The sequence below is a fragment of the Oncorhynchus clarkii genome, chromosome 19 (assembly GCF_045791955.1).
Source record: "Oncorhynchus clarkii lewisi isolate Uvic-CL-2024 chromosome 19, UVic_Ocla_1.0, whole genome shotgun sequence".
Lineage (NCBI taxonomy): Eukaryota > Metazoa > Chordata > Actinopteri > Salmoniformes > Salmonidae > Oncorhynchus > Oncorhynchus clarkii.
In genome coordinates, this window is record NC_092165.1 from 35121207 (window position 1) to 35142643 (window position 21437).

At 40.7% G+C, this 21437-nt stretch overlaps 1 protein-coding gene across 2 annotated transcripts in view; it reads left to right on the forward strand.

Moving 5' to 3' along the window:
• The first annotated feature begins 2424 nt into the window (after positions 1-2424).
• The window catches only part of LOC139375090 (cysteine rich transmembrane BMP regulator 1 (chordin-like)), a 130032-nt gene continuing 111019 nt past the window's right edge, over positions 2425-21437 (forward strand). The window contains exon 1 of one of the 2 annotated variants that reach the window (XM_071116528.1): positions 2425-3372. In XM_071116528.1, the coding sequence (XP_070972629.1) occupies positions 3072-3372 (301 nt within the window). In that variant the 5' untranslated portion in view covers positions 2425-3071. The remainder of the gene's footprint in view (positions 3373-21437) is intronic. The other variant, XM_071116527.1, reaches the window with a different exon arrangement.

Below are 21437 nucleotides of genomic sequence, written 5' to 3' on the forward strand. Positions count from 1 at the left end.
GTTTTTGGAGGGTAGGAAAGAAAGAAATAGGATTGAAAATGAGCAAAAAAAAGATTGTGGTTTATTGATCCATAAAAAAAGGTCCTTCACTCCATCAATGCTGAGGTCCACTCTGACTGCCCTCCAGGGATATAGATGTCCAGCTCATACATGGTCAAATACAATTGAATCCCCAAGGCTCCATAATGACTCCATTCTACCACTTTTTCCCTCAAGTCACAGGTAACAGATCAAGACAAGATCAGTAGATAAGTAGTCTGGGAATGTCTGACCTCAAAAGGCCTTGGGGCTGGGATAGACGTTTTTAAACTACAAGCATTGATGATGCAGGCTTTAAAAGTTGGGTTCTTCTGGCTTTGTTGGTTGTGAATTCAAAGATGCTTTTTTAACACAAAGCAATCTCCCCAAAATGACGTTGAACCAACATGGAATAGATGTTGAATTGACGTCTGTGCCCAGTGGCATAGTTCTGCTAAAAACACCTCAGCTTGACTGCACACTAAATCATTGTGTTAGACAAAGCAACTAAAGGACAATAATGCTGACAAAAGAGGTTTGGGGGCCTAGTATTGACTCCATGCACAGCACAATTTGGATCCTATACAACACAATGCAGATAGATTTCAGCTCAAATGACGATTCAGTCAGTGGTAGCAGATTGGCATTTATTAGGATGACTCGTGTACTGGAGGCATCTCTGCAGGATAGTCACTTGCTGGCACAGCCACAAAGGCATAAAATCTTATTTTTAAAACTAACCTTAACACTAACCTTAACCCCACTGCTAATTTTATGCCTAACCCTACTCTAACATTTAGACTTAAAAGCTCACTTTTTACGAGACATAGCTAATTTTGACTTTGCAGCTGGCCCATTAAGTGTAAATCGCTCAGTGATGCCTCCAGTACAAGATTCATACTAATACACGTCAACGTGCACAGTGGCTGGCTAACACAAAATGCTTTCTTCTTTACCACACAATGACCAAAGTGAATCTGACGATTTTGTCTTCCAACAAATCATGTTCTAATTACTTAATTTTGTATATAATGATAATTAGAGAAGACATTCATCATTCCATCATTATCCTAAGCCTAATGGTTAAACAATAAACGACCACATGCACGCGACCTTGCCATGTCAATTTAAAGTGCAGGGGAATCAACCCAACTCATCCCTAGACCTTAACAGAATAATGACTTTGAGCCTTTATAATGTGAATTGTGCCTATCAACCATGTTATTAATAAAAATGACATTGCTATACACTGATCTGTCTCCATAGCTAATTAGTCTTTACTTTTTAATTTTCCACATCCCCTAAAGTTTATTACAATTACCCTATCAATTCATCTCAATAGGCATTTATAATAGAATCTAACACACCTGTGCCTTTTCATTGATTGATGTTGAGAATAGAAAAACTATTGGATAGCCTATATTTGGATAAATATGCAAGCAAGATTTAGTTCTGTATTTCAAGATGAATTTTTGCGTTTGGCATATCAGTTATAATTAACATTGTGTTCTAAACGTATTACTAACCTTTTATAATGTCTTATAACCTAGTTAAGTTACACATTTAGTTAGTTAAGTTACACATTTAGTTATTATGAATAGCTTACATTATGAATAGAACATTATGAACATTATGAATATACATTATGAATATGAAATGACTAGGCACAGCTATTATTACATAGTTGTAATAAGCATGTCATTGCCTTGCCAAAACGGACTATAGTTGATAGGCTAGTCCACTACTTTAGACTAGATGTCAGTGCCGACTTGTTATGTATAGTTACAGTGCCCTAATACCCAGATATATATTCACCATCTAGTCTCTCCTGGTCCAACATCTTCTCTTCCATGCGGTCTCTCTTGGTCCAACATCTTTTCTTCCCATGCGAAGCAAGACTGATTTACAGTGTAAACTGCAGTGTTTCCGAGGCCATACATTCTACACCTGCCCTGCATCTAAACTACATTCCCAGCCCGCGTATCACTGACTCTCTCTGCGCGGGTTGTCACTAGTTACCAAAGCCACAAAGTCAAAATGTACTAGACTATATCGTAGTAATTCATGAAAACAAAAATGTGCGTTTTGGTATTGATTTATGGTTATGGTTAGGCATACAGTTAGCAGTGTGTTTTAGATCAGTGTATAAGGTTAGTGTTAGGTTTAAAGACAGATTTTAAGAAGATCAATTGTAAAAAAATGTTTTATATATATATATATATATATATATATATAGATATATATAAATAGGCGTGGTTTGTGGCTGTGGTAACTAGTGACGACCCTCTGCGCGCTTTGTGTGCCAACATTTGCTCTGCGTTCCATATCTGGAATGAACGATCCAATGGAGCAAAGTAATGCACGATGGGAGTGGTTCCGTTATGAGGTCACCGTGAGGGTCTGATTGAACAGGGGGCGCAGCAGCAGGCGGAGAGTTGCACTGGATGATGATAAACATGAGAGAGAGAGAGAGAGAGAGAGAGAGACACACACACACACTGAATATGCGATAGCAAGAAACAGTTTATTTCAATTAGGCTAGTAAAGCGAATCTCGGATAGGAAGGTGACCAGAGGATTGCGCTTCTACGCGAGGGAACATATATTATAGAGCCGTTCTGTTGCAGTTACAGACGAGCTGAACAGGAAGAATTCCCTTGCTTTCTGAGAGCGAGAAGGAGTGACTCTGAGGCAATGAGACATAAGAACAGTGAAGAAAGTTTCAATTTCTAAAACAAACTGAAACTCACGACTACAGCGCGGAACACAGAAACCATGCACTCTATATACAGTGTGGGGTAATTGCCGTTTCATGCGCATTTTAACGGATCGTTTTCTTTCCTGGTTTACAAGAACCAGGACAAAAGTTTATCTAACGGAACGTATAACAACATACAGCACAAATCTAGACTGTTTACCGGAACGTTGAGCCTTTTAGAAGAACTGTGGTGTTCTTCGCATTGCATAGCTTAGCTGGTATTTTCTACCTCGCTGGACTGGTGATTTGTGGGTTCGCGGGCGGGTTGTGGATATATATATATATTTTTTTCTCCCATGGCCTCTGCCAGGATGTACTTTATAACGAGATGCATTTTAATTTCCATGATTTGGAAGAGCAACCGGGCTCTTTTATGTCTGCCGTGTGATGAATCTAAATGCGAGGAGCCAAAGCATTGCTCTGGCGCCGTGGTGCTCGGTATCTGCGGCTGCTGCTCCGTCTGCGCCAAACAGAAAAACGAGAGCTGCGGTGGTGTCTACGGTCTGTACGGGACTTGTGACCGGGGGCTCCGGTGCGTGATCAGACCGCCGCTGAACGGTGGATCCATCACGCAGTATGAAGTCGGAGTCTGTGAAGGTTTGTATTCTATTTACACTGTTTTACCATAACGAATACGGCTTATGCTCTGCATAAAAGTTCAAACTAAACACATGTCCATTGTACAAAGATGTTCCACTTTGGCTATGCATGGCTATCATATCAAAATCACATGTATAGTCTAGTCTAAAATGCATCATATAGAAGTCATTAAAATGAGTTGATAATAATAGCAATGGGCAATGTTTGCTCTATTAGGCTGCTAGTTAACCTATTATACAATATGCCTAATAATGTTAGTCTGGCTAATAATAATGATGAATAGATTATTATTGTGTAGCTGTAACCTACATACTATGAAGTTATTCCTATTTCAAAAGTGAATGATGTGGCTTTCACGCTGTTTTCATTTCTACAGTCAAAGTAGAGCTACATAACTTGTAGCTGCATAAACATGTCTGTCCATGCTGCTGGTCTGGCGGTGTGGTGTGGTGGGGGTTTGGAATAAGAGCCTGATTGAGCAAGCGAGCTGGTTAATGTGTTTGCAGCATGTCGGTTTTCCATTTCTTTAGGGTAATGCTAACGGGGTTCGTGCTGTTTTTGGACGCGGTGCCAGCCCCTCTTTCCGCTGAGGCTGGTTGGTTTTTCAATGGAATGTCTGCTATGCAACTCAATTTACGCGTCAGCGCCGTTTATTTTACATCGCCCCTAACGAGTAGGACATTAACTGTCTGCTAATACCTGGAATCACAGGTGTCGCCTATTATCAAAGACAGTACAGTATGAAGATAGGAATAAACGGATTATCCAAAAGAAATCCCCAAACACACTTGTAGGCAATATGAAGATAGGAATAAACTGATTATCCAATAGAAATCCCCGATCACTCTTGTAGGCAATGCCATGGCGACGTTGGCAAGCTAAACTCAAGCGCAGGAAACGTCATCGCTTATAACGTTTGTCTCGCGCCTGACTGCGCGTGTGCAGGCCGTCAAATCAAAGTAATTCCTTCGATATAAAGTCGTTTTAGACGAAAATTAAAACCTAACAGTTTGTCACTTTTACGAGATTGGAGTAATAAAATGTTCAGCTACTTAAGACATTGACTCGAATGTAGGCTGTTCTTTAGATTTCGTGAACATGTACAACTAAGGAATAACTAACTATTCACTTCTCTTATTGACATCTCAAACACCAATCCCCGGCCTGGTCTGTTTGGTCTGTTTCACAAGCTTTCCGGAAGTTTTGCGATGTTGCCCCTCGGTTTAGAAACTCTGCTATTATCCTTTGTGGCCATGTCGGAATTCGTGGTAAAATGCCAACATAACGGTTACCCAACTGACGGCCCGCGGGCCGAATTTGGCCCATTCATTGGTGGTTTTATTTAGACCCCAAGTTTTAAATAAAATATTTTTTTTGTTTCATTGTTGGACATACAAACTGTAAAAACAGCAGGAAATCAGCTCCAAGTGATTTTTATTTAAGAAATCTGTGTACAAATGTAAGCAAGGTTTGAAATCATTATGTTTTATGCTAACATTATACTGTATCTGTTTAGGCTTCTTGCGGTCAATTTGCAGTCTACAAATTATTTCAAATTGTGTTCCGGCCCACGGACCAACCGCTCAAGAACGAATTGGCCTGCGGCTGAATCTAATTGATGATCCCTGGCCTACATTTACCTTTTTAGTAATTTCACTAGTGGAATGTTGATGAAGGGGCTGGAGTCCTTGAACGTTGCAGAAATAAACAATCTGACAGCTTTTGATTTAATATTAAATGCCTTTGACATGGGAGAATAGTTCAATAATTGTTTTCTATTTTCTTCAAGCTTCAATCCCCAGTCCCTTCCACCTTTATAGGCTGCAGACCAAACAATTAAAAGACACACATCAAATTAAGTGGCCACTTCTGATGATGTATCCTGATGTCTGACGAGTATACACTTGCAGGGCAAGGGGCGAGGAAGGAAAGAATGATTTTTAAATGGACCGCCCATGCCTGGAAATTTGTCACTCGTTCATCCTGCGATGATTGTGTTTTCAGCCAGCGGTAGCATGTGGGTGCTTTATATGCACTACAGTCAATTATGATTGCATGTCTACCTATATTAAATATATCATTATTAATATAAGCCTACTGTATGATAGCTGGCAAATTAATTAGCTAACTAACGTTAGCCTGCCTAGCTGGAACTTCTGAAGAAGAAAAATGTTTTATTTCTACAATTTCCAAAAGATAACAAAACAAAAACATATTTACTTTTTACGAGACGCGTTTGTGCCGTCATGTGCATTAGTAGCACAATTTTGAACTTATTTGCATTCGTTTTTACTTACACTTGTATGTTGACTTCTCCATTGATGTTGTTTTTAAGTTTTGGCTGACCTTTCTTAGCGGATGAACAATCATCGCGAATTGAATTCTGTGGAGTTTCAGGCCCGGAGTGAACATAATTGTACACTCGCAAATTCGACTGAAAACGAGGGCTGAGGGGCTTACCTTGCAAACTTCCCTTGCATGGCTAATCATTTGAACCGCCCTCCAAGATGGTGATGGGGATTCCCCCAAGGGCATAAGGAGGGTAAGTGGACGAGGGTGTCTTTATTGAGTTTGACGCCATTGAATCCAGTGGAGGCTGCTGAGAGAAGGAGGGCTCATAATAATGTCTGGAATGGAGTCAATGGAGTGGTATCAACCACATCAAAGACGTGGTTTACATGTGTTTAATACCATTCCATTGACTCCATTCCAGCCATTATTATGGGCCGTCCTCCCCTCAGCAGTCTCCACTGATAGAATCCCAGTGGAGAGGAAAACAGATTAATATAATGAATGCTTTTAAAGCCAATGTGATATCTGTTACAGTATGTCTCATTCTAAAGGCGCTGACAGACTGTGCCGTGGACGGGGTTACCCATTCATTTTCAGTGAAGCCTAGGCGGGGGGCGAAATTCTATCTAGGCGGACAGCCCGAGCGGTCAGTTGTGCTCCTGCCTGTGGAAGCCGCTCAGCTGAGGCAGAGAAAATAGGATTCTGCAATGCGAGAGGGATAACTGGGCCAAAAATTAGTATTTTCTAGCAGGTGGCGTTTTTTTGGCAAGGAGGTTTTGTGTGGAGGTCAATGAGAGAGTGTCAAATTTGGTAAAAAAGAAATTGAATGGATAATTTGCTATGTATGACTAATAGAATAGAATAGAAGTTTCGCAATGGAAGTTTCGCAATGATTAGGTTGTTACGAGTGTACTGATATAAGTAAGACACAAAACATCCCGGCAACTTTGAGAAAAAAACACTTTATATTGAAGTTGTACCTTGTCGTCACTTGTTACCATAGCCACAAAGTAATAACCCCCTCTTATTTCTACAATTGATCTCCTTAAAATATGATTCTAAACCTAACCTTAACCTCACTACTGACATTATGCCTAACCTTTAATGAAGAACAAAAAGGTAATTTTAGTTTTCAGGAATTATTACATTGTGCCTGTTGTTCACATGCGTATTTGCCCTCTCATTGGCTAGAATGGTCCCACCTGATCTTGCTTCCTCCCGACTGGCCTCTATTTTCGAAGACATTTCTTTTCATTGTTTTCAAAGATGGCGCCAACAGACTTCGTAGCTCTGCTCTTAGCTCCTAAGCACAAGCATTTTGCTACACCCGCAATAAACATCTGATAAGTATGTGTATGTGACCAATAAAATTTGATTTGATTTGATTTAGAGTATCTGGTCAATATAACGGATTATCTGTGATTCTGCTCTATTATTTGGTGATACAGAAGGACCAGCTAACTTGTCCACTAGCTAGCTGGCTAACACCAGTCACATTTAACAATTAGAATCATAGTTTTCTAACCCATTTTTGGATTAATAATTTCTGTTGCATGTAAGTATGTTTTTATGCATGCTTATGTTGTTATAGCGTTAATTTATTCGCAATTTGATAAAGTTGGTTTATTTCGTTGCTATGTTCACCGGCGGCTGTCGCATAGACTGTGGGCTGTCGTCCTCGTATGTGAAGGCACTAGTCGCTTTTACTAGAGAGACAAGTTGTGTACTCGGCCGGGTACTTTACGATATTCTGCTGGATGTCTGAAAAGTGCTTAAATACTTAAATGAAATGAACCCTTTACACTCGTGGGAAGTGACCTATATGGATAGGGCCAAAATTAAATGTTTCAAACAGAAGAAATATGAGAAGCATATGCATAACCATGGTAGCATTTGAAAGGGAACAATTTGGAGATTATGGGGAAATTATCGGACCAAAACTGAGGACACAACAGTTCACCTGACACAAGGCTGAATCCAAACATTACACTGTGGATTTTATGTGCATTTTACAATTACTGTACTTTTGGCAGCATTTGTCGATAACGAAATCTGAAAATAATCTGTATACATTCAGTAACATAATAATATTCATGGGAAATGTGGGGTAGGTGCAACATAAGACAAAAAAATGACAAGGGTTTGAGTAAGCGGTCTAACTGGAGTCTCCAAGTGGCCACACACCTCTCCAAAGTGCACAAAGTTAGTAAATCATTTCAGTCCACTTTTTTGACTCAAGGTCCTTTTTTGAGGTCTCCTAGCTGTGCCATTAATAAATATTCTTTGGGATCGGTGTCCCTTCCACAGGACGGTTGAGCTAACATAGGCTTATGCGATTAGCATGAGGTTGTAAGTAACAAGAACATTTTCCAGGACATAGACATATCAGATACTGGCAGAAAGCTTAAATGATTGTTAATCTTACTGCACTGTCCAATTTACAGTCGCTATTACAGTGGAAGAATACCATGATATTGTTTGAGGAGAGTGTACAATTTTTAACATGAAAAGTCTTGATACAACATTTTGAACAGAAATGCAATGGTTCATTGGATCAGTCTTAAACGTTTCACACTCACTGATGCCATCTAGTGGCCAAAATCTAAATTCCATCTGGGATGGAATAATACATTATGGTCTTTCTCTTGCATTTCAAAGATGATGGTACAAAAAAATACAAAATAATGTTTTTTTTTCCCTTTGTATTATCTTTTACCAGATATATTATGTTGTATTCTACTACATTCCTTTCACATTTCCATAAACGTCAAAGTGTTTCCTTTCAAATGGTACCAATAATATGCATATCCTTTCTTCAGGGCCTGAGCTACAGGCAGTTAGATTTGGGAATGTCACTTTAGGTGAAAATTGAGAAAAAGGGGCAAATCCTTAAGAGGTTTTGAAGGAACTGAAGCAAGCACACTTGTATTTGTTAGTTTGGAACTCAGCCCTACATCCCAACCATCACACAAGTACTGTTTTTGTTTTGACACGGCCGTCGTTGAAGGAAGACTAAAGCTCAGCGTGGTGAGCGTACATGATCCTTTATTTTGGAATGATGCCATCAAAACAAGAAACAATACAAAAACGACCGTGACGCTTACGAGGGCTAAGTGCCACAAACACAAGTCAACTACCCACACCAAAGGAGGGAAAAGGGCTACCTAAGTATGATTCCCAATCAGAGATAGACAGCTGTCCCTGATTGAGAACCATACCTGGCCAAAACAGAAATAAAGAAACATAGAAAACAAAACATAGAATGCCCACCTCACATCACACCCTGACCTAACCAAATAGAGAAATAAAACGGCTCTCAAAGGTCAGGGCGTGACATGTTTACTCAATCTAAAACTGTCCATTATTAAAGACATCCTGTGGAACTTTGTCGACTAGTAAGTATTTTCTAAACCTCCCGCTTTGGGCTGGATGTATCATTTTGTAGTTCATACATGTGTATTCTTTAGGCAGAATTACTATCTTACCTCAACTAACCACTAAATCCCTAGTTTGAAAGCGACTGTTTTCTGGAACCTGTGCGGCTCCATTTTCACCTACATTTTCCCCATGTGGGCCAGCCCCCTAGCAATTCGAGTTTCAGCCCCTTGTCATTTGAGTGACAGCTAGCAAACACGCAGCAGAAATAAAGAGAGCAATGACGTGGTGCACATATCTGTACATATTTGATCTAGTACGCAATTTTCGAGGACCACTTTTGACTCGTGAGCACTACTTTCAGATCTACTGGCTAAAAAGTATGCAATAGTACCGGAGAATCCTCTTTAATCGCAATCTGGGTCAGGTGGGCATAATTTTAAAGATTTTACTGCCAACGTGACTAGCTAAGTTTTAAAATATGATCTTACGGTAAGTCACTTCAGAGAAACAGATAGTCATTTTGGTAGGCAAAGTATGGATTCATGAGGGCATTGAGGTGCGTGTTCCGCTGCAAATTTTCTTCACAATATGACAAACAGGATATTTTTGTTCAGAACAACCCAGGGTAGGAAGTTATGTAATTCTTGTAACTGTACATCAAACATAGTGATCATAAATGTTGACACTATAAATTACATGAGTTTTATAATATGGAAATGTGAGGTGCACATACAAATCCCATACAAAGCTGTAAAGCGGAAACCATGAGGTCTAACGTCACGTATAGCATGTAACTGTACAGCCACTACATTCCAATTTAGGTGCTTATCAGTCACCAAATCTGCCATTTTCAACTCGTATACAGGTTGTTAGTGTAAAGGGCTACTCAGGCTTTATTTAATCAAATGAATCAAATGAGATTCATAGCCTACTGCTCAAAGATATGAAAGCTTTTCCAATATATGACAATATCTGTGTGGAGAAAGACAACCCCTGACATTATTTACCCTATATGCAGCCTTACTGTAGACACAAACAGAGCCTTAGAGGACGCCACAGAGAGAGACACAAGGAGTCGGGTTTCAACAGGGGTGGCCATTAATGGAAACATGTTGATGAGAGTCTGATATGTTTGGCCAGTAAGTAGTCTCTCAAGTGGGTAATGTCTAATGCAAGGCCTGTGTAACAAAAAACAGCAAAGGTCTCCTGGAGGGTTGAACCAGATCAAAGCATGGAACGCCAGTTACACCACCACTACAGAGCATGACCTTCGCCCCACCCGCACACTCCCCACATCCAACCTTCGATGTTCCCTGTTCCCCACAGGGCCTTTCCCCAACATATTAGAGCTATAGTCACCCCCACCTCCAAACCCTAATGTTCCCTTAGCTGTCCCCCAGAGACCCTATATTCACCTGGCTCATCAGAGCCCTAGTAGTCACCATGCGCTGACATGCCTGCTGCTGTTCATAGTGTCACAGAGGCAGAGCACACAATGGGTCATGCCTCATGACAGCTAATGTCGGCTGTAATGACTCATGATGAATGATGATGAGTGTCACAACGACACAGGCAGAGTGCGGGCCTTTGTTGGTGTAGCAAAAGGGCCTCTGCTCCGCCATACCTCAGAGGCACTTCAGTCAGATACTGTTACTGTCGGAGAGCTTCTCCCTTTACACAAAGGGTCAGATGAAATGAATGCCTTTTAGCCCCTAAACGTATATCCAGGCAGTCCTGGGCAGGTGTTCAAACGAATCCGATCACATTTCAAAACCAACAGGTCATATCAGCCAGAGCCAGGAATTCTCACTGATCACTCTCACTTCGGACAATCACACTGGGTATAAGTGGCTTACCCCAAGCTCACCTCTATCAGATCCTCAGAACGGTGCCTGGCTAATGGGATAACGTGGAACAAAGAGCACCAGGAGACTGAAGGCTCTGGGGCTTCAGGGTCGTCCTAGTGGGGATGATGGCCCTGCTGTGGATGCTATGTATTTTTCTGTTCCAGTTCCCCAGTTAGTGCTGTTGGATGGTCTGGGTTTCAGGGACATTAGCTGCACTCAGGAGCTCTCTGACACAGAAGTTACATTACCGCTCAGGCAGGCAGGCAGCTCCAAGTTTCAGGCCAAATACCGCCTCAAGGCTCTCATCCTTTACAACACACTGACTTTCTGACATCCAATCTGTCATTTCTATTTCTACATCATTTTGCTGTTGTATAGTTTGACAGCCATGTGAGAGATAAACAACTGCAGTGATAATTATTATCTGATTTTGAACAGTATCACACTACCAGACACAAGTGTTTGTAGTCAGTAGTTTACAAGGTTTTTGAAGTATGTAGATGGAATAATAATCGCTCATGCATATGTATGTATGTATGTATGTCTCAATGAATTACTTTATACATCATTCACGGAATGATTAGAGGAAGGAAGGAGAGCTTCCTATTCACTTGGGCCGATTAAAGAGGAAATTGAGGTAAACAATAGGTTCTACCTTATTCTTGATGTTAACCATATTGGAAGTAATTGATTACGTGCACTAGTTGTTTAGAGTCTGAATGGTCTGTCTCATAGGAATAGCTCCCAGGTCTACCAGGGGGCATTATGCAAATATAAGGCTACAAATTGTGTAATGCTAACATAATATTTTATTTAGAAAACACTTTTATACAAAGAAATATAATGAGTGCATAACATTTTAGTGTATGTGTCCCCAGTGGGAATCGAACCCACAACCCTGGCGTTGCTAGCACCACCTACCCCTACCCCCAGTGGGCTTACACAATAGGGTCTTCTTGGGGTGTCTGTCACTGAACACGAAGCCATCATCTGGCCTCAAATGGCAAAGCTATAGCTGTGAATGACTTTGAAGTGACACTGTTCTTAAAAAGTACGCCATGAATCCCAAGCATGTTGTTCCTCGCACACCATGGTGTCACAGTACACCATTCTCACATTGTTTGAGTGGCTCTCAAGGAGTAATAGTCAAAATTAACCAGAAGACAATGAGTGCAATTATAGGAATGGTTAAGTAATGATCATAACCGAATGAGGCTGTATGGCAAAATTACTAGTTGATCTTGGTTATGAACTCATCTAAAGATTATTAATCAAAATTGGACTGCGGTCAACACAAGATTCATTGCATCAGTGCTTTTCAAATCTAAATTAAAGTCCCTCCATTGATGCCCAACAGCGGTGTTGATCAAATGTTGATGTGAAATTAAATGTCACTGAGATAAGACCAGAGCCGTGTTACAATGCTAGAAAAACAAATTTCAATGTGTGCCGTGCAATATGGCTGGCTCTGGCTGGCTCCCTTGTTTCTCAAATGGTAATGTGGCCAAATGAAATTGGTTTCTTTCTACATAGAAATGTCTTCTGTCTTCTGTCAAGAAGAAGGTTAAAAACTTGAGAGGAACTAGGACACATCCTCTTCCTCTTTTCGCTTGGCTCACAGAAGCAGATCTGAATGTTAGTGAAGCTGCCTGCTTGTCAGACTTATGCCAAATAATTTAGTGCGTTAAAAACAACATTACATAATTCTGAGTGACAAAAAAAACAGGAAGTCCATACAACAGAGATTCTAACAAGAGGATAGAATGTTCTATATTTTTTGGTGTGTTCTGTTGCTGTTCAGCATTCCCCTCTAGCCTATCTACACAAGCTACATGCATGCTATACAGTAGCATGAGGGCTGGGGAGGAATAATAAAAAATAATATATTTCCTTAGCTCACACCCTCGTCTAAGGCGACGTGCATAGTGGACATTTTTACTTAGTGATGTTAGCCATTTCTGCAGCTGGATATTTACAGAATGAGATGAGCTGCAGTTCCACGGAGGTCCATTCTCAAGGGCTTCCTGTTGGACAGGCATCCACTTGGGACTTCCTGACAATATTTAAAGGTGCACTTCACATAAATGGTACACCATAGTGCTACCAATGCCTATTAAAAAAGGGAAGACAATAACCACCATTACTGAAACTGACATTTCAGTATTTTCAGTGATAAAGATTTCCATCAGGGTTATTTGTCAAACATTATTAGCACATGATAAACACTACCGTACCCAGAGTGCACCTGGAGCATGTACTGTAACAATGACTCTCCTCATTAGTGTTGTGCTCAGAACATAGGTGTCACTTCACATTTGCAGGCATCTATTGATAGTGGAACTAAACTACTTTTCTCTGTTCTATATGTCTCAAATGTTCTCTCTTTCAACCACTGGCAATGACATCCATCCATCTAAAAATCCATCTAAAACTCAAAGACACAATCTGTCATTTTAATAGCCTGACCCTGCTACTTTGTTTGGTAAGATGAGGTATGGGGCTGTGGAAATTAAACCACTCTCAAATTCTCCACCATCTCAGATTGATAATCCTGCAGCACCAGGAAATGTGAATTATTATGTGGATTATAATTAATGGACATTTTTGTAAGGGAACATTAAATCGGACATTTCAAAGTGGAAAATACAAACTTTAGAAGCATTTTTAAACCTCAAATACACTACAAGCGTTTAATTTCTTGCATTGCAGAAAAGTTCTCCTGCAACATGGTGATCAAATTAAGATCCTACATCTGTAGGCACAGAGGGGACGTGAACCACCCAACCTAAATCAATCCCAGATGCCTCATTTTCTCTTACACCCTCCAGTCATTCACTTGACTGATTTATGAGTAGATTTCAATGCAATAAAATATTGTTTCCACTTTCCAATCACTATAATGTGATTTTGGGAATAACACTGTGCGATAACACTTAGAGAGAAATGAAGACACTTAATTGAGTGACGCCACAGGCCATGACATGCTCACCAGCTCAAATAAGATCCCGACACTCAATGGTGAGACAACCCTTTAACACCTTTGCCCAAAGATGGATGTGACTGCCTCCAAGGCGGATTTTGTGCCCCAGTGTCTTTCTGATGCTCCCACAAATAGGGACAGTGAAGGCTGGATTCAATTTGTTGAGAACACAGATTATTGTCTGTAGTGAGTGAAGACAAGCGGAAATGTGTACCTTTTCCACCACTGCCTCCTCCTTATCACGTTCCTCCTCTTTGTCCCTGAAGTCCCTCGAACAGACGTGGGTTCAAATACTATTAAAAATAATTTCAAATACTTTATCTGGGCTTTATTGAGATTGCCTGGCATAAATGGAACCAATAGAATAGTCACAAAATGGCAACCACCTGGCACTCCAGGCAGACTAGAGCAAATGCTAAAAGTATATTGGAACAATTTCAAATAGTATTTGAACCCAGGTCTGCCATCAACTGGCAGTCTGTCCTCAAGGGACAGACTGCCATATAACTTCCAAGCCTGGATAGTGGATATCGTTTAGGGCCAGAAGTAGAGATGAAAGGGTTAGGGTTGTCTGGCAGGACTAAAGAAGATATAAAAGTTAGGTTAGAAACCTAAGCGAGCGAATCACACACAAAGCCTCAGGACAGGAAGAGCACAGCAGCTTCTGTAGCTAAATCCATGAAAATTACATATTATTTTCCTAAAGGCAAAAAACATTTTTATTTTTGCTTTAATGTTGCATCATTTTGTCTCACAAAGACAGTTATTTAATTCCCCTCTCCTACTCAACATACTGTACATTTAAAAGTGTTGCCAAGTGTCATCAAAAATGTGATTTTCCTGTTTTTTATATATATTTCCACACAATGAGGTTGGAATAATACTGGGAAATTGTAAAAATTATGGTAATGCCCTTTTAGTGGACAAGCTGTTTGAAAAGACCGCCTGCAATTTTAGCCTGTTAAGGTGGGATGGAGTTTTGGCCTACCTGGAGAAATCACCAGGTGGTAATTTAGTTGATAGACCAAGAAGAAAGAGAGTTCTTAACCTCTTTACCAATAAGAGCTAGTTTTCCCCTCAGACCACTCTCAGACAGTCCTAACAAAACTTTTGCTTGAGAAATTGCTCATTGCTAAGAAGCTATTTTTGTTTCTTTTTTACAATTTTAATTGAAAACAATTACAGTAAGGTACTTACTTTTTACCCAGAAATGATTTGAAATTGAGATAAAAATGGCTGCATTGGGCCTTTAAGCGTTTGAATTATCTTTCCTCTTGAGTAATTAAAACACTGAACCAAAAGATAAACGCAACATGTAGTGTTGTTTCATGAGCTGAAATAAAACATCCCAGAAATCGGCCATATGCACAACAAGCTTATTTCTATAAAAACGTTTTGAGCAAATTTGTTTACATCCCTGTTAGTGAGCATTTCTCCATTGCCAAAATAATCTATCCACCTGACAGGTGTGGCATATCAAAAAGCTGATTAATGTGGCAATATGTAACTTTTTGGGCGACCCGACCAAATTCACCTAGAAATGTGAGTTATAGATCTATCATTCTACTTGAAAGCAAGTCTAAGAAGTGTGATTCCCGTTCTTCAGTTTTGTTTTTACATGTTTTACTTTCGGTTTTGTACACCAGCTTCAAGCAGCCGAAACAACAATATTTTTGGTTATGGAAAATATATTTCACATTGGTTTAGATAGTACAATGATTCTCTACATTATACTCGCTTATTTTGTCACATAAACTAAAATTAGGCAAACTATTTGAGTTTTAGCAACCAGAATATGACAGGAATTTCTGCATAGTAAATCTTTAAACAGCATGATCATTTTAAATGTGCAGTTTTGTCACACAACACAATGCAACAGTTTTGAAGGAGCATGGATTTGGCATGTTGACTGCAGGAATGTCCACCAGAGCTGTTACATAAGCGGCCATAAGCTGCCTCTCTACCATAATCCACTTCCAACATCCGGCTTCTTCACCTGTCGGGATCGTCTGAGACCAGCCACCCGGACAGCTGTGGGTTTGCACAACAGATGAAACCGTCTCAGGGAAGCTCATCTGCGTGCTCATCGTCCTCACCAGGGTCTTGACCTGACTGCAGTTTGGCGTCGTAATCGACTTCAGTGGGCAAATGCTCAGCTTCGATGGCCACTGGCTCGCTGGAGAAGTGTATTCTTCACGGATGAATCCCGGTTTCAACTGTAGTGGGCCTTTGGCAGACAGCGTGAATGGTGTCCTGTGGGCAAGCGGTTTGCTGATGTCAATGTTGTGCACAGAGTGCCCAATGGTGGCAGTTGGGTTATGGTATGGGCAGGCATAACCTACGGACAACAAACACAATTGCATTTTATCGATGGCAATTTTAATGCACAGAGATACTGTGACGAGATCCTGAGGCCCCTTGTCGTGCCATTCAACCGTCGCCGTTTCAGCATGATAATGCACGGCCCTAAAAATGGCCCAGTTCTTACATGGCCTATATACTTACCAGACATGTCACCCATTGAGCATGTTTGGGATGCACTGGATTGATGTGTCGACAGTGTGTTCCAGTTCCCGCCAATATCCAGCAACTTCACAAAGCCATTGAAGAGGTGTGGGACAACATTCCACAGTCCACAATCAACATCCTTATTAACTCTATGTGAAGGAAATGTGTCGCGCTGCATGAGGCAAGTGGTAGTCACACCAGATACTGACTGGTTTTCAGATGATTTTTTTAAGGTATCTGTGACCAACATATGTATATTCCCAGTCATGTGAAATCCATAGATTAGGGCCTAATGAATGTATGTCAATTGACTGACTTCCTTATGTGAACTGTAACTCAGTACAATCTTTGAAATTGTTGCATGTTGAGTTTATATTTTTGTTCAGTGTAGGTACCTTCAGTGCCAGCTAATGCTGCCTCATCCTATATGCAGGCAGGGCCCCCTGCTAAAATAACTATCAGGTGCCACCACAGGGAACCAGAGCTATCCTCATACAGAATCACAGGGACTTCAGATGCTATGGGGCTGTAACTTCAACAGTTTCCTTTTAGCATTGCTTTGGTGTTGGGTTTGGTGTTTCGGCCAACTTTTACAACTCTCATGAGGCCAAATTCAAATTTGAGATACAGAATGTGTGCAATGCTTCATAACTCAAATTTCCACATAAATCATGCACAGATGTCAATAGGTTTCCAAGAACGTTTGAGCTAGGCAATGCCCCTTATGAATTATTACAGACTTTTTGGAAGAGAAGTTATGATTCCACATGTTCCATTTAAAAAGGAATACAGTAGTGTATATCACGATAACAGGCATATGGCAAAAGCACCAAATATTTTCTTGGATTCTCGCCTGTGCATTCAAGGCCAAATCTTTAATGTACACATGCAGTGTTGTGTAGTGCTAGATATTTAGATAGTGATGAGTCACATGTACATTGTGTTCTCAGACCTCAAACCATATGCATTTCACAGACAACACAGAGCTCTTTTCAATAACTATAGTCAGTGACCTTGAAGTTCTCATGCTGTACAAGCACTTGATAAGTGGGCATCCTACACATCACATTGTCAAGCAAGGCACAGCAAAGCCGACACATATTTTTTGACAATAATATACACATACTTTACTGTATCTGTCTGTCTACAGTCGTGGCCAAAAGTTTTGAGAATGACAAATATTAATTTCGAAAAAGTTTGCTGCTTCAGTGTCTTTAGATATTTTTGTCAGATGTTACTATGGAATACTGAAGTATAATTACAAGCATTGCATTAGTGTTTTATTGACAATTACATGATGTTGATGCAAAGAGTCAATATTTGCAGTGTTGACCCTTCTTATTCAAGACTTCTGCAATCCACCCTGGCATGCTGTCAATTAACTTCTAGGCCACATCCTGATTGACAGCAGCCCATTCAATCAATGCTTGGAGTTTGTCAGAATTTGTGGGTTTTTGTTTTTTGTTTGTCCACCCGCCTCTTGAGGATTGACCACAAGTTCTCAATGGGATTAAGGTCTGGGGAGTTTCCTGGCCATGGACCCAAAATATCGATGTTGTGTTCCCCCGAGCCACTTAGTTATCACTTTTGCCTTATGGCAAGGTGCTCCATCATGCTGGAAAAGGCATTGTTCATCACCAAACTGTTCCTGGATGGTTGGGAGAAGTTGCTCTCAGAGGATGTAATGGTACCATTCTTTATTCATGGCTGTGTTCTTAGGCAAAATTGTGAGTGAGCCCACTCCCTTGGCTGAGAAGCAACCCCACACATGAATGGTCTCAGGATGCTTCACTGTTGGCATGACACAGGACTGATGGTAGCGCTCACCTTGTCTTCTCCGGACAAGCTTTTTTTCCTGATGCCCCAAACAATCAGAAAGGGGATTCATCAGAGAAAATGACTTTACCCGAGTCCTCAGCAGTCCAAACCTTGTACCTTTTACAGAATATCAGTCTGTCCCTGATGTTTTTCCTGGAGTGAAGTGGCTTCTTTTGCTGCCCTTCTTGACACCAGGCCATCCTCCAAAAGTCTTCGCCTCACTGTGCGTGCAGATGCACTCACACCTGCCTGCTGCCATTCCTGAGCAAGCTCTGTACTGGTGGTGCCCCGATCCCGCAGCTGAATCAACTTTAGGAGACGGTCCCAGCGCTTGCTGGACTTTCTTGGGCGCCCTGAAGCCTTCTTCACAACAATTGAACCGCTCTCCTTGAAGTTCTTGATGATCCGATAAATGGTTGATTTAGGTGCAATCTTACTGGCAGCAATATCCTTGCCTGTGAAGCCCTTTTTGTGCAAAGCAATGATGACGGCACGTGTTTCCTTGCAGGTAACCATGTTTGACAGAGGAAGAACAATGATTCCAACAACCACCCTCCTTTTGAAGCTTCCAGTTTGTTATTCAAACTCAATCAGCATGAGAGAGTGATCTCTAGCCTTGTCCTCATCACCTCTCACACCTGTGTTAACGAGAGAATCACTGACATGATGTCAGCTGGTCCTTTTGTGGCAGGGCTGAAATGCAGTGGAAATGTTTTTTGGCGATTCAGTTCATTTGCATGGCAAAGAGGGACTTGCAAATAATGCAAATGATTGCAATTCATCTGATCACTCTTCATAACATTCTGGAGTATACGCAAATTGCCATCATACAAACTGAGGCAGCAGACTTTGTGAGAATTAATATTTGTGTCACTCTCAAAACCTTTGGCCACGACTGTATACACACACACACTCAAAAATTTCCACACACACTCTCAATGTCACTTTTATGCCCAAAGATGGAAGTGCAAAACATACTGTATGCCAACACATGCTTGAGTGTGCGAGCAAACACACACACACACACACACACACACACACACACACTAATAAGAAGGGAGCTGGAGAAAAAGCACTGCCCTATCTCAAATGTACTGCATGTTTGCACTGCAAGTATAACTTCATAATGTGGTGAGCTAGCTAGCCTCAAACAGTACACCTGAATGGCACCCTATTACCTGCAGTACTAGCTAGTCAAGAGATTGGACACACCTACTGTACTCATTCAGGGGTTTTTATTTATTTTTAATTTTTTTACATTGTAGAATAATAGTGAAGATGTCAAACTATGAAATGCCACATCATGTTTTAACCAAAAAATGTTAAACAAATCAAAATATATTTTAGATTTTAGATTCTTCAAAGTAGCCACTTGTAACGGTATCCCTCGTCATCTGAGGAAGAGTAGTCAAGATCGGACCAAAATGCAGCGTGGTACGTGTCCATGTTAATATTCATTTAAACTGAACACAAAACAAAATAACAAGAGACCGAAAACGAAACAGTTCTGTCTGGTGCAGACACAGAGACAGAAAACAACTACCCACAAACCACAGTGGCAAAACAGGCTGCCTAAGTATGGTTCTCAATCAGAGACAACGATTGACAGCTGCCTCTGATTGGGAACCATACCAGGCCAAACGCATAGAACAAAAACATAGAAAAAAGAACATAGAACACCCACCCTAGTCACACCCTGGCCTAACCAAAATAGAGAATAAAAAGCCTCTCTATTGCCAGGGCGTGACACCACCCTTTGCCTGTAGGTGTGTTGGGTCATTGTCCTGTTGAAAAACAAATGATAGTCCCACTAAGCGCATTCCAGATAGGATGGCATATCGCTGCAGTATGCTGTGAAACGCCATGCTGGTTAAGTGTGCCTTGAATTCTAAATAAATCACTGACAGTGTCAACAGCAAAGCACCACAACACCATCACACCTCCTCCTCCATGCTTCACGGTGGGAACCACACATGCGGAGATCATCCGTTCACCTACTCGGCATCTCACAAAGACACAGGGGTTGGAACCAGAAATCTCAAATTTGGACCAATCAGACCAAAGGACAGATTCCATTGGTCGTGTTTCTTGGCCCAAGCAAGTCTCTTCTTATTATTGGTGTTCTTTAGTTGTGGTTTCTTTGTAGCAATTCAACCATGAAGGCCTGATTCACGCAGTCTCATCTGAACAGTTGTTGTTGAGATGTGTCTTGTTACTTGAACTCTGTGAAGTATTTATTTGGGCTGCAAAGGCTGGTAACTCAAATGAAGTTATCCTCTGCAGCAGAGGTAACTCTGGGTCTTTCTTTCCTGTGGTGGTCCTCATGAGAGCCAGTTTCATCATAGCGCTTGATGGTTTTTGTGACTGCACTTGCGACTGCAAATTCTTGAAAATGTTCTGCATTGACTGACAATCATGTCTTAAAGTAATGATGGACTGTTGTTTCTCTTTGCTTTTTTGAGCTGTTCTTGCAATAATATGGACTTGGTCTTTTACCAAATAGGGCTGTCTTCTGTATACCACGCCTACCTTGTCACAACACAACTGATTGGGTCAAACACATTAAGAAGGAAAGAAATTCCACAATGAACTTTTAACAATTGCGTTCCATGTGACTACCTCGTGAAGCTGGTTGAGAGAATGCCAAGAGTGTGCAAAGCTGTCATCAAGGCAAAGGGTGGCTATTTTGAAAAATCTCAAATAGAATATATATTTTGATTTGTTTAACACTTTTTTGGTTACTACAAGATTCCATGTGTTATTTCATAGTTTTGATGTCTTCACTATTATTCTACAATGTAGAAAATAGTCAAAATAAAGAAAAACCCTGGAATGAGTAGGTGTGTCCAAACTTTTGACTGGTACTGTATATAGTGCACTACTTTTGACCAGGGCCGTTATGACTCTGGTCAAATGTAGTGCACTGTATACAGATGTAGGATCTCCATTTGAGCCAGTTTGATACAGCAGGAAAATAATCCTGCAGAAACAGGGAATGTGAATTATTATTAGGATTCTTATTAAGGGGGCTGATAAATTGTTCATAAGGGAAAATAAAGTGGAAATTACAAACTTCAGAAGCATTTTTAAACCTCAAAAACACTACACGTCTTACATTTTTTCAATTGCAGGAAAGTTCTCCTGCCACATGGTGATCAAATTAAGATCCTACATCTGTAAGGGTAGGGTGCCATTTGCGATGTTCCCAATGTCATACACCATAATGATCCATATTTCAG